General features: G+C 33.6%; 1 protein-coding gene across 3 annotated transcripts in view; it reads right to left on the bottom strand.

The window, feature by feature from the left end:
* Nucleotides 1-14,411, bottom strand: part of PIK3C2G (phosphatidylinositol-4-phosphate 3-kinase catalytic subunit type 2 gamma) — a 351,683-nt gene that overhangs the window by 210,029 nt on the left and 127,243 nt on the right. For all 3 annotated transcript variants that reach the window (XM_082742400.1, XM_082742402.1, XM_082742401.1), the window contains 2 exons: nt 11,864-11,994; nt 3,799-3,987 (listed from right to left, as the gene is read on the bottom strand). In XM_082742400.1, coding sequence (XP_082598526.1) covers nt 3,799-3,987; nt 11,864-11,994 — 320 coding nt within the window. The remainder of the gene's footprint in view (nt 1-3,798; nt 3,988-11,863; nt 11,995-14,411) is intronic.

Raw genomic sequence — 14,411 nt, 5'->3', positions numbered from 1 at the left:
GCACACCAGTTCTCAAGAGGTTAAACCATTGGAAAAATAGACTATTCAAAGGAGAAAAAATACACATCTCTGAAGACCTCACTCTGACAACTCACTTAACAAGCACAAACTGTTTGTTCTAGAAAAGTCAGCTTTTGAATTTAGAGAAGTTGAAAGGTTCATTTTTGGAAACAGCTTGTCCTCAAGTTTTTTAGTAGTTCAGTTAAAGAGAGTGGGAGTCATAGAATGAGTGCAACAGAAATATTTTAACCTTCCCAGTGACCTTCTTTGATGCATGATAAGGAACCGTCCAATGTTCAAATAAATCAAATTTCTGCTAAATTTCCTAAATGATGCATAATAAACAGCACTCTACTTTGAAAGCAGTCCCTATAATTTCTAAAAATCTGATTCTTCAGAAAAAAAGAAATTACACAGTGAAGTAGAAACACCGAAGCATGATAAAATAGTTAAGTACTGCTATTTACTATAATAAGACCATATTAAGATAGTTTTATTTACATATTTAGTAAATAAATAGCCTAGAATATTTGTGTAGAAAGGCTGTAAGCATAGCAGTTAAGATTTCAAGCTCTAAATCTCTGGATTTAACCTGAACTCCTCAATTTACTAGCGTTCCATTGGGCAACTTAATCTCTGTAAGCCTCAGCTTCCTCACAGGTACAACTGAAATAATAATAGTATTTGCTTCATAAGGTTATTGTGACTATTAAAATTAGTACTAAGGGGCACTAAGTAGTAATTTGATCTTTATATTTAAAACACTGTGTCAAATAGATTTTCAGTATCTATTTAGGTAGAGAAGGCTCACTATAAACAGAATTATGCTTATTTATCAGGGATCAGAGAATACTGAAGTCCGTCTAGCAAGTCCTTTCATTTTACAAGCAAGAAAACTAAGCAGTATTATAGGCTTTATTCTGATAAACATTTTTGTAAGAGGCTGCCACAACTCTCAGCATGAGTGTGGGGTTGGGGACTCAGGATCGCGATAGAGCGGTGAGCCCCATGGAACGCCTCTGCAGTGTCCGCAGTGCAAAAAGTACCTACTGCTTGGCTTCAACCTGCTCTTTTGGCTGACCGGGTCAGCTGTCATTGCTTTTGGACCATGGTTTTGGTTTGGAGGCACCGTGAAGGATTTATTATCAGAGGATGAGTCATCGCCGTATATCTACCTGGGGCTCTTGTGTGCTGGTTGGAGCAGGAGCCCTGATAATAGCCATGGGTTTCTTCAGGTGTTAGGAAGCCATGAGGCAGATTTAGTGTATGGTTGGCTTTTTCACCTGCCTATTGGTGAAATCTGCTGCTAAAGTAACCACTGGAGTATTTTTTTTTTATAGGCAAGGGTGTAGCTATATGATAGGCTCGGACCATATATGAAGAGGCTTATTATAACAGGACTCTCGTACTTTCCACTCAACATTTTAGTGTTGTGAAACAAAAGGTCTGAACAGGTCCAATCCATATGCCTAAAGGAGCTTCTCAGACACAGACATTGTATTGGTAAAATTGAGACCATAATCAGCGTTAAACTGGAATCTGTTGGTATTGGAATTGGTGGTCTCATGATCTTTGGCATGATGTTCAGCATGGTCCTTGGCTGTGCAATGTTAAACTCATGAGATGTGATATGAAGCCACGTCTACATGGAAAGTACAAGATAGAAAATACAAGATACAGCTTTCACATGCTGTTGCAGGAACAGTCTCCTAGCTCATTTTTAATATTCGAAGGACACTTTGGATCTAAAATAATCTGTTGTCAATTGTACATTTGCACATGTATGAAGGTTTGCCTCATTACTGATTTACCCCTTGAGTAAACTCCTACTGCTTATGTTGATTGAAATTATATTCATGGTTTGGTTTGCATGTTTCTGGCACATGCATTATATACAATGCAATCTGTTTGCTGGGAATTCCGGATTCTTGTTATGTCAGAACAACAACCTATTTGCCTCTGAAAAAAAGAAGACTGAAACTTTTATAATGTTTAAAAACTTGGGTATTCAAAAAGAAGATTTTTCTAAGAAATATTCCATAAACTTTATAAAAGGTATTAGTTGACACATTTAATGTCTTTTAAATAGACCAAGGTATATCTTAGTAAAACAATAATAATTCCCCTCCATAAAGCCAGTTTATGCTTTAGAAACTAGAAAGATGTTATATCATCTGGTGAGAAAATTAGGCTTTAGAGATATTATAGAGTTTCATATTTCTATTTTTACTTTTCTGTTCTTTTAAATTTTTAATAGCTTTACTGAGACACAATTCAAATTCTATACAATTCACTTAAAGTGTACAATTCAATGGTTTTGAATATGTTCCCAGAGTTGTGTAACTATAACCAAAAAAAGAAACTTCATAACCTTTAGCAATCAACCCTCTTTTCCCCCCAACCTTCCCAAGACCTATGCAATCACTAATCCACTTTCTGCATCTATAGTTTTGCCAATTTTGGATATATCTTATAAATGGAATCCTATAATCTTTTGCAACTGACTTCTTTCATTCAGCATAATGTTTTCAAGGTTTACTCATGTTGTAACATGTATTATTACTCATTCCTTTTTATTATTGAATAATATTACAGTGTATGGTTAGACAACATTTTATTTGTCCATTCATTAGCTGATGGTCTTTTGGGTTGTTTTTCTTTTTTGGCTATTATAAATATTGCTTCTCTGGATATTCATGTATGAGTTTTTGATGGACTATGTATTTTATCCTGGATATATACTTAAGAGTGGAATTGTTGGGTCATATAGTAACTCAATGTTTTATATCTAAGGAACTGAAAATTACTTTCCAAAGTGGTTGCACCATTTTACATTCCCACCAGCAATGTGTGAGTTTTCCAATCCCTCTACATCCTGGCCAACACTTAATATTATTTGTCTTTTTGAGTATAGCCATCCTAGTGAGTGTGAAGTGGTATTTCATTGTGGTAGAAAATGAAAACTTTCACCTCCTTTTCTATTCCAGAAGTTTTGGAAAGTACACTAATTTTAACATAAACCTAAGTAAATCAGTTTGAAAAGTCCTTTGTGTCACTTTCTCTCACATTCCCCTTCTGTCGGGACCTTGAGAGAGAATTCAGAATAGAACAGGGCTCCGCAATTCTTCTGCTTCTAGAGACTGCAGACTTCTTCATGCCATCAGTGAACTGATGCTTATCAAGACAGTTTTAAAATAGCTCTTCTTGGCTTTTAATATAAAATAGAAGCCAAGGAAGAGCTGTTTCCCTAAACCAAAGACAGCTTCTACACTTATCCCACATGTTTCTCCCTAACTATAAGAAGACATCATTACTCCACTCCCAACTGCATTCCAGGGTATTTTATTCTGTGAGACGATCTGGAGAATATATAAGGGATAAATTTTTCCCTTTTATTCTTACTGTTATCATTGGCATATTAATTGTACACTTACTATAAATGGGACATTTTGTATAAAAGATATGGTCCAATTATTAAGGACTTACTTCTTTTGAGAGGGGTAAAGAGTAGAGAATTTTATTTTTCCCTAATTTGCTTTATTATTTCTGTAAGAGTATCTAAACTCTTCATTTAAGAAACTATGGCCATTAATTATCCTTCCCGTTTAGTACAGAAGACACAATTATAGCTTAAATTTGCTTAAAATTTATATTTATAGTTTACATTTATCTAAATTTATTATCTATAGCTACTGAAATTGGAAACAACCAGAATAGCTATTGAATTAATTATAGAGTCCTATTTTTTTCTCCAAATTTTTCTCATCAATAATGTCATGCTTGTTACACAATTCTTACCTAGCAGTCAGAAGTCCAAGTGCCTCCAAAGGGCAAGAAAATTTCCATCTTCTCAAAATGGTATGCATTTCTGAAACAGTTCTTTCATCCCATCCAGGGGCACTACCCAGGACCAAAGGAAGGGAGCAGTTTTCATTATTGCAGTAGAAGCGATAAAACCATAAGTATCTTCTCTTTTCCTCAGAGAGTCTGCAAAACCAGATTGGAAACTATAATTTATTGGAGTGTGCTATATTAACAAATGTTAGAGTACAAAATCTTACTCAGTTCTTTGAATTTCATTTTAGTTTACTTTGAAAAACAAGTCTTTTATCTTCTTCAGAGAATCTAATAGGTTCTTTTATTAGCTTATTTTCTGCTAATTTCATTCTTTTACAGAATGGTTAACAAAATCTCTGTCTCCTTTAGGGCAGAGCAAGTTTTATCTGAATCCTGCCACATGTACTACTTAGAACAGAGGTAATAGAAAATTTACTCTCTTACTTTCTAAGCTAATTTAGACCCAAGTGTGCCTGTGAAGAAATGGCATATTTTAAAGATGCTAGTCCTTCATCTCAAAGCAAATTTCATGAGAGTTCAGAAAACTCTGCACAAAAATTCAAAAACAAAGATTTCAATTCATGCCTGGATTGGGACTTTAAATTCTCATATTTCACTGGAAGTTTGGAGTTAAAATGCCAGTGAATAGGATTTCTTTAAATGCCCAACTGTTTCTCCCTGGAGAATGGTTCCAAACAGAAGATCGAAATCTAGGACTAGGGCCATTGACTTGCTGACAGTTTATCATGTTTTGCTCACACTCCAGCAGAAGCATTCAGAACCACAGTTCAACTGGAGGACAGCATTTCTCATATGACAATGACAGCTTTTGAACACTGTCTCCTCCAAACTGACAGTGTTGCTCAGCTTAAATTAGCTAAAACTTCCAAGAAGGATAGTAAGAAATATTAAAATATTTTAAATGTTAATATTTCTCTACATTTTTAAAAGCCATCTTCATCTACAAATGAAAGGGTTAGATTACAGAGATTTTTGAAGTATGCTTGGGTTCCTGTCCCATTTTGTCACTACCTTCCCCACTATAGAGTCCTCAGAAGAAAAATTCCATTACAAAATTATTATCAAATTATGACTAAAACAAATTATCTTGTTCTGATTAAATTCCTTTCTCTCCAATATTGAACAAGGTATTTTTCTTTTACTTTCTTTTAGTGAAGCATAATTTACATCAAAAGAATGCACACATTCAGTTCAATAAATTTTAACAAATTCATACGCTGAATAAAAATCACACTCCTTTTAATATACATTTTCTTACACAAACAGAGGTAAGAACTGGCAGGATTTCTTTCACTCTGGGTTAATATTACCTATTTTAGAACTTCACATAAATGAAATCATAGAGTAAATACTTTTATTTATAGCTTCTTTCACTCACTGTGTTTTAAAATTATCCATATTGTTGAGTATATCAGTAGTCCATATATTTTAACCAATGAGTAATATTCCTTTGTATGAATACACCCCAGTTTGGGGATATTATGAATAAAACTGCTATAAACATTTGTATGCAGGTATTTGTAAGGATGTATTTCTTTCATTTCTCCTAGAAAGTTCCTGGGAGGGGAATGACTGGGTTTTATGTCAGGTATTTGTCTACCTTTTGAAGACACTGTCAAAATATTTTTTGAAGTGGTTGTAAAATTTTACACTATTAAGCACAGAGTATGACAGTGCCAGTTGTACCACGTTGTTGCTAACACTTGGTTTTGCCCATTTTAAGATATTATCCATTCTAATAGGTACATAGTGGCATCTATATGACTAATGTCAGAGAATTAGAATTACCATCTTAACAAGAGAGAGTATTCTAACATAACCTTCCACTTAGTGAGGTTTTCTTTAATTCTCTTAACAAAGTTTTGTAATTTTAATGTAGAGGTTTTGATATTGTTAATTGAATTTTATTTTTTATTTTTTTATTATTAACATGTAATGTATTATTTGCTTCAGGGGTACAGGTCTGTGATTCATCAGTCTTATACAATACACAGCACTCAACATTGCACATATCCTCCCCAATTTATTTATTTGAGAGAGAGATTGAGAGAGAGAGAGAGAGAGTAGGGTGAGGGGCAGAGGAAGAGGGAGACAAGCAAATTCCCTGCTGAGTGGGGAGCCCAACATGGGACTTGACCTCATGACCCTGAAATCATGACCTGAGCTGAAATCAAGAGTGGGACATTTAACTGAGTCGCCCAGGTGCCCCTGTATGTTGAGTTTTAAAACAGAATTTATTTTGTTTTTCACTGAAATACACTGCATTTTGTACTTTGATCCCAAATGCTATGATCTTACATAATTATATCATCTGAAAATAGAGGAAGTTTTGTTTCCTTCTTACCCAGTTCAACACATTTAATTTCTTTTTCTTACTATATTACACTAGCTAGAACTTCCAAAACCACATTGAGGAGAAATATTTAGATAGATAGCTTTGCTTTCCAGTTGCAGGGGGAAAACATTCATTCTTGTACCATTTAATATGATGCTAACTCTAGATTTTTCCACAGATCTAGATTTAACTCGGGATTTTAAGGTTGAGAAAGCTCCATTCTATTCCTAGTTTTATGTTTTTATTAGGAATGAGTGTTAAATTTTGGCAATTTTTTTTTCACCAAATCTATCAAGATGATATGATTTTTCTTTTATGTCTTTTTCCATTTTTAAAGTTTTCATCTAGCTGAGTCCTTATATTTATTTATTTATTTTTAAAAGATTTTATTTATTTATTTGACAGACAGAGATCATAAGTAGGCAGAGAGGCAGGTGGGGGGAGGGGGGAAAGAAGGCACCCCACTGAACAGGGAGCCAAACAAGGGGCTCCATCCCAGGACCCTGAGCTCATGACCTGAGCCGAAGGCTGAGGCTTAACCCACTGAGCCACCAGGCACCCTGAATCCTCATATTTAAAATATAGGCTTGTAAATAGCATAAAGTAACATACTGCTTTTGAGGTAGGTGACAATTTCTGACTTTTAATTAGAGTTTTTCCTTCCATTTATATTTAACATAATATGAATATAATTTTTTTTCTTCAGATATAATTGGTTTAACTCAACCATATTGTTATTAGTTTGTCATCACTGTTTTCAAACCATTTCTTTGTCCTTTTTCTCTTTTTATCCTGTCATCTTTTCAATTATTTTCTTGTATTTCATTTTTGTCTTCTTCTTGGCCTGTAAATTTGCACTTAAAATTTGGGTGGTATAGTTCTCTAGAGATTGCAGTATTATCTTTTAGCATATCATAGCCAACTATGAACTAATATTATACTGCCTTCCATTTCTCATTCTTATTATAGTGGTTATGCATTTTATTTTCATATATTACAAGCCCCCTAGTACATTGTAATTATTTTTGCCTTATACAGTTAATTGCTTTTTAAGAAATTGTTAAATGTGTAAATAAAAGTCATTTTATTTCACTATTTTTCCTTTGCAGTGCCTTTTTTCATTTATTCTTATATACTGAGCTTTCTTCTACTTATCCTTTTCTTTCAGCTAGTAAGACACAGAGAGAGAGAGAGAGCACAAGCAAGGGAAGCTGCGGAGAGAGGGAGAAGCAGGCTCCCCGTTGAGCAGGGAGCCCAATGTCAGGCTTAATCCCAGGACCCTGGGATCAGACCCGACTGAAAGCAGATGCTTAGCCAACTGAGCCACACAGATTTTAAGAGTTCTTACAGTACATGGGGCATCTGGGTGGCTCAGTGGGTTAACTGTATGCCTTCAGCTCAGGTCATGATCCAGGATAGAGCCTGTGTGATACTTGCTGCTGAGCAGGGAGCAGGGAGCAGGGAATCTGCTTCTCCCTCTGCCCCTCTCCCTGTTCATGCTTTTTCTCCCTCACTCTCTCTCGAATAAATAAATTAAATATTTAAAAAATCTTTTTCTTACAGTATAGATAAGCTGATCATAAACAAATTCAGCTGTGTTTAATTGAAAATATTTTCATTCCGTCTTCATTTTTGAAATATAATTTTACTGGTTATAGAATTTTAAGTTGACAGATTTTCTTTTTCCCTTTCTAGATGTAAGATAATATTCTATTGTCTTTTGGCTTCCATTATTTCTGATGAGAAATCTACAGTTAATATAATAGTTGTTCCCCTGTAGGAATTTATTTTCTCTGGTGCTTTAAGAATTTTTACCTTTATGTTTTATTTTTAGAAATTTAACTATAATATGGATATGTGGGTATGTCTGAATGCTTGTTTGAGAGTTGCTAAGTTTCTTATATCTGTGGGTTGAAGTTAAAACAAATTTGTAAAATTTTGACTATTTTCACTTAATTAATTAATTAATTTTTTGCCTAGATCTTTCTCTCCACTCCTGTGTGTTCAATACACATATCGTCAGTATTGTCTGGCAGGTTACAAGGATCTATCAGTATTTTTTTCTGTATTTCAACATGGCTAATCTTCTATAGCCCTTTCTTCAAGCTCCTTATTGTTTCTTTATAATGCAATCTATTAAGCTTTTCAGTGATTTTTAGAAAATTTAGATATTGTATGTGTGTGTTTTTTTAAAAGACTTTATTATTTGACAGAGAATAGAGAAAGAGCACAGCTAAGCAGAGTGGCAGGCAGAGGGAGAGGGAGAAGCGGGCTCTCCACTGAGTAGGGAGCCTATTGCAGGGCCCAATTCCAGGACCCCAGGAATGACATGAGCTGAAGGCAGAGGCCTAATCAAATGAGCCACTCAGGTGCCCCAGATGCTGCGTTTTTCAGCTTTTAAGTTTCCGATTTTATTTACTGAGCCTTTGTTTGTTCACTCATATATACTTTTTTTTTTTTTTAACCCACTGAGCCACCCAGGCGCCCAATACCTTTTTTTTTCTTTTTTTAAAACATCTATAGATGTCTTTATAATAGTTGTATTCAAACCATTAGCTGCCAGTTTAAAAATATTTGGATTTGTCTTTGTTAACTGTTTCCTCCTATCCCAGGCTATGGTTATATATTCCTGAGTCTTTCTATTTCTAATAATTATTGATTGTATGTTAAATATTTAAAATGTTACATTGTCTGAATTTTGCCATCTTCTGGGTGTTAAATATTTCTTTTTTTTTTTTTTTTTTTAAGTAGGCAGTTTAAGCACTAGCAGATCAGCTTTAGCCTTTTGAAACTTGTTTTTGTATATTAGGTTGGGCCTAGCATAGTCTTTAATCTTGGGCTAGAAAACACTTACTCTTAATATGCATCTTGCTGGTTTCTTTGTTGAATGCTTGGGGTGTTCTGGGAGCATTTTTTATTCTTATTGGTCAATATTTCTATGTCTTCCAGCATTGTGCAACCACATCTTCCTGTGGTAGCTCTTTTGGAGGCTTACAAAATCTCTAGCTGCTCATGAGTAGTTAAGTACTCAGTTATGTATTTCTGTAGCGCCTTTCCTTCTCTACTATTATGCTCTAGAAATTCCAGCTGGTTTAGCATCATTAAACTCTGATCTCTGCCCACTTTTTTTTTTTTTTTTTTTTTTTTAAATCTCAGCAAGACCACTTCTTTGAATATACCTCCCAGAGCCATGATGTAGAAAGTGCCTTCAGGCTGAAAACCCTTTATTCATGAGCTCACCTCAAGCCCTGGTCAATTTCTGAAAGCATTTGTTTCAAATGTATTTTTCTTGTCTCATATTCTTTTAAGCCAGGAGAATTAGTATTAGTCTAGTAATAGGTGCCTTTCATAGCTAGAAGTGGAAACATAAATTTTTTTCAAAACAAATGTTTTTCAATCTTTCCTTCTGGAATCTTCCTCATATTAGAAACACTCTTAGCTGTCATCAAGTATATTTTTTAAATATTTGCAAATATTATTGGTACATATTCACTGAAATTCATTTAGTCTGAATTTCCTGACTCTGCTTACATTAGATAAATTTGTAAGAAGAAATAATTATCACTATTTAAGTGAAAAAATATGGTATTTTGAAACAAGTTAATCTGATTTTTTTTGAAGTTAATCTGATTCTAACACAAATTTTATCACACTGAATGCTGTTCTCCATCAATTTCACAATCCAGAGTGAAATTCTACTGCACTGAGCTTAATAATTATATTTGAGTAAGTGAAACAGAGGAAAATATTGCTTATTTTATGTACGCATTATTCATTTAAATAGAAACTGAAGTATAAAAACAAGTTGGGATTCACTGAAGTAAACTTAAACTCCTAATTAAAGGAAGTTACTGTCATTATTTGTTGCTTTTGATCTTTTTTGTTTGAGTACACTTAAAATTTCAAAGCATGGCACCTTTTTCATATTTTAAAAGAAACCATTACAAATATGTTAGTCTGATATGTGACACACTTGTTATATGTAATGTTTTCTATTTTTGAGTAAGTAGTAGAAAAGATATTTCACCTAGCTGACAGCAGTCTAGTATAATAATGGATTATCAAGATGTATCATGAAGACTACAAGAATAGTCCATCATTTACATCCCTTAAGGCAACTTTTTATATCAGATATTATGTTAAGAAACTTTATTCATTACATTTATTTTACATGTATTATTTATCAGCACAATGTACAGTACTGGAAATAGAGTGAAAACAAGATAGAGGGGTTCCTTGCTCTCCCAATTCTTACAAATTTATGAGTAAGACAAGAAAAAACACATTAGCAGACAGAATGATAAGAGTGTGTAAAGTATAATAATAAAAGGTAATAAGACAGAGAGTAAAGAGAACTTCATTAGATAGGGTAGTCAGATAATATTTCTCTAAGAAGATCACAATTCAGTGAAGACCTGACCTACAGGATGAGAGATTCAGTCATGTGAAGAACTGAAGGAGTATTTCAGCTAGAGGGAACACCAAAGACCTTGAGATGGGAAAGGGACCAGCACATTTGAACTATATAAAGGAGATTGATGTCACTTATTGAAGTGAATGAGGAAAAGAATACTACAAGGTGAAATTAGAGATAAGGGCAGTAATAAGATTACCCAAAACAGAACTCTTGATCACACTCAATGCCTCAAGTCTGAAATGGCCCAAACTTATTACTTCTCCAGAGAATTACTTGTAACATCTGCCTATTCAATAATTTCAAAACTTTGGATTCTCCATTAACCTAAGTTGGTTTTTTGCTTTCTCAGTTGGACTATCCCCTAGTTACTATTAATCATCAAATCATGTCTCCTCAATTTCCAGAATAGGGCTCCCAAATCCAGACATTTCTACCAATGTCCAGTGCTATTACCCTAGTGTTAGCCACCATGACATCTTGCTTAAAAAATTACATCAACCTTCTTGCTATATTGCTTCCATTCTTACTTTCCCTCTAATCCATTCTTCAACTTGCAGTCCAAGGGCCCACTCAAAGAGATTATTTAGATCACATGACTCTCTTGTTCAATGTATTTATACAATTTCTTATTCTTGGAATAAAAGGCATTATCATGTTTTATATCTTTTCACAGTATACATAGAAAAGTTACTTTCTTAGTTTAATGCTTTTGCCTGCTATTAATGAGCACAATCACCTATGTATTAGATATTACCAAGTAGAAAGTACCAATATCGCTAGTTCTCTTATGGCTCTTCCTGGGATTTTATTTTATTCTTCAGAGAATTACTGTTTGACAAAATTTAAGTACTCCTTAGTCACTAACTTAGTGCTATTAAAAGTTATTTACATCTATTCTTTTTAAATCTGCCAAGAAAATTAAATTTTGCTTTTTTCTACTTACTAAAACAACTTTTTACTCTGTTGAAGGATAGTTGAGCAATGGTTTATCACTGTTAAATGCCAATTATATCTAATCAGTTCTCTGCTTTATTGTACTGAACAGAATGATTTCCAATCTTTTTATTTGTCCTTTGACTAAAGTCAAACCTCCATTGTTAAAAGCAATGGAAAAACAAATCTTTAAAAAACACACAAAATTACTAAGTTAGTTGTTAAACATTAATTGAACATCCAAAAGATGTAACTTCCAGTATAATTGGTGGTGTAAAAAACAGTAGGCAAAATTTACTCAAAAGACCTGGGTCACTTACAGTAAAGGAGATTGTTTCTGTGAAAGTCTGGCAATGTGTTTTAAACACTCTTTTGGTGGTTCTTCAAGATCATTTCTATTCTCTTCAGAATCAAGTTTCATATACTCCCACTCAGTAGCTGGAAAATCAATCTGAAATAAAGAAATGATTTGTCATGTATTGAATGCCTCAAAATGCATCATTAACTTAATATTCTCTATCTAAGGTTTGTAGAAGCTAAGGAAAAATTCCTATGTTTTCTGTGCTCTTTTTTACTTAAAAATAATTTTTAAAAGAATCATTAGGGTTGGGGCACCTGGGTGGCTCACTCAGTTAAGCATCCAACTCTTGATTTTGGCTAAAGGATGTGGGATGAAGTCCCATATCAGGCTTGTGCTCAGCACAGAGTCTGCTTAAGATTCTCTCTCTTCTTCTCCCTTTTGCCCCTCCCCCTACTTGTGTGCCTTCCATCTCTCTCTAACATAAATAAGTAAAATCGTTTAAAAAAAAAAGAATCATTAGGGTTTGGACTTGGTATTTAAATATATATAGTGTTTGGCAAATCTTCAATTATTTACATAGATGGTATAAATTAGTAATCTGTAATGTTGTCTGAGGAAAAATGAAAAAATAGCAATATATGAAATTTCATAAATTTAAAAGTTATATTTTTGTTTAATGCTAAAATTATATCCTTTTTATAGTTCAGTACTAAAATGTCATTACATTATTAAATGATAAAAATTATGGATGGTACTTATACTTTTCTCATGTAAATACCTGAGAAAATAAAGAGTTACTCTATGTTGGTTTATACTTCAGGAAATCTACAGGGCTGTGAACAACTTTGAAGACATGAATTTCTGGTGAAGATTTATTTAAATGTCTAACCAAATACAACATTCTTTTTTCTTGCTCTGTAGTTCAGATTTATAGACAGGGCTAGAATTCAGGCTTTTTTTTTTTTTTTTTTTGGCAGAATGTGTTTTCCATTAAACCATGTTTCAGTGATGATCTGATTCTAGTAAATAAAAAAAAGTTAACAAAATATACAATTTCAAACTATGTAAATGAGCTAGTTACTTTAGTGCCCCATATGTGTGTTTAAGTTATGATACATTTTTTTCATATTAAAATACCTAAAATTATTTTTCTCTGCTGAACTATGTTAGTTTGGGATCTCAGAGAAAATTGAGAAACATTATAAGGTACACTGTGTGATTTAAAGCTTGAAATACAGTTGACTCTGTTTGGGTTATTTGCTAGAAAAAGTTTTAGCAATTTTATAATCTTCAAAATTTGTTGTCACATTTGTTTTTGGCATAATTTTTGTTATACTGTACCACTTAATACTCCAATATGATAAAAGAACTGAATCATAGAAAAGCAATGTTATAATAAATTTTCCCTTTTGACAGAAAGCTTAATTTTTGTCCTCTAGAGAGAAGTAACTCCAGTATTGGCAGGTTATGTTATTCTTCGTGTGCCCAAATACTTTAAACGCAAGAAACAAAAATACTAGAAATAGTATTTGATGAACTAGTTCAATTTTATGTTGTTTTTAAGAGAAGAGCAGGGTACACGAGGAAACTAAAGCTATTGGATGAGAAAATAGAAGTATTCTTGTGCACAAATATATAATAGATTCTTTAATATATTTCACTTATGAATTTTTAATTTCTGATATACAAATGAGGCCCTACACTGACTGCATTATGTCATATGTTATGAGCCTAAAATTACTGATTCCTGATACAGTGATAGAAAATACTGGAATTTCTCCCAAATGCCTTTTGTTCTAATTTTTCATGGAAGTGAAGTTCCCACAAAGTATATGTTATTGTATTTGCTCTAGAATTTTTCTTGTGTATCATGCATTATGGAAGATATAAAGAGTATCCATCGCTTTCAAAGAACTTAAAGTCTAATTAAGGAGAAAAATGTATACATTAACAAATATATATAAAATATATATAAAGTATGGTACAATTCATATACATAGCACCCCAAAGCTCTGCTTCAAGTCAGTAATGGCAAAAATGTGACTCTGGTTTTCTCCTTCTGTCATTGTGACTAACCAAGCCTGCTTTGGTCCCAAAAGTATTTTTAATGGAGTGCTTTGGGAGATCTTCTCAAATGTCTCCATTGCATCTGTCATAACACCTATTTATTACTTTCCTGCCTCAAGCATTGTGGATAGACTCCTGATTTCAAAAACAACAACAACAAAAGATTATGAGGCTCTTTTCTTTGAGATGCAAGAAAACATTCAGACCTGATTATCCAACCCTCTTATTCATACCTCCTTATACATCTGAATATTGAATTCTTATGTTCCATTTATGCCTCCTACTTCACTTCCTCTCATCCTTCTCCATTCACACTTGACCACCATGGTTCCTACTGTGACTTCATGACTTACAATTCTTTGAGAAAGCAGCTGTGAATGTCCCCAGTGTCCATGACCCACAACCATGCCTAGAGGTCCATGGGCCCAGCATGGGCCCCCATAATTCTATCAGCTTGCCAAAGAACAACCCCCGGGACTGTAGATGAATTTTGGATATTA

The sequence above is a fragment of the Mustela nivalis genome (assembly GCF_964662115.1).
Source record: "Mustela nivalis genome assembly, chromosome: 7".
Taxonomy (NCBI): Eukaryota; Metazoa; Chordata; class Mammalia; order Carnivora; family Mustelidae; genus Mustela; species Mustela nivalis.
This window is presented reverse-complemented; position numbering and strand designations above follow the sequence as displayed.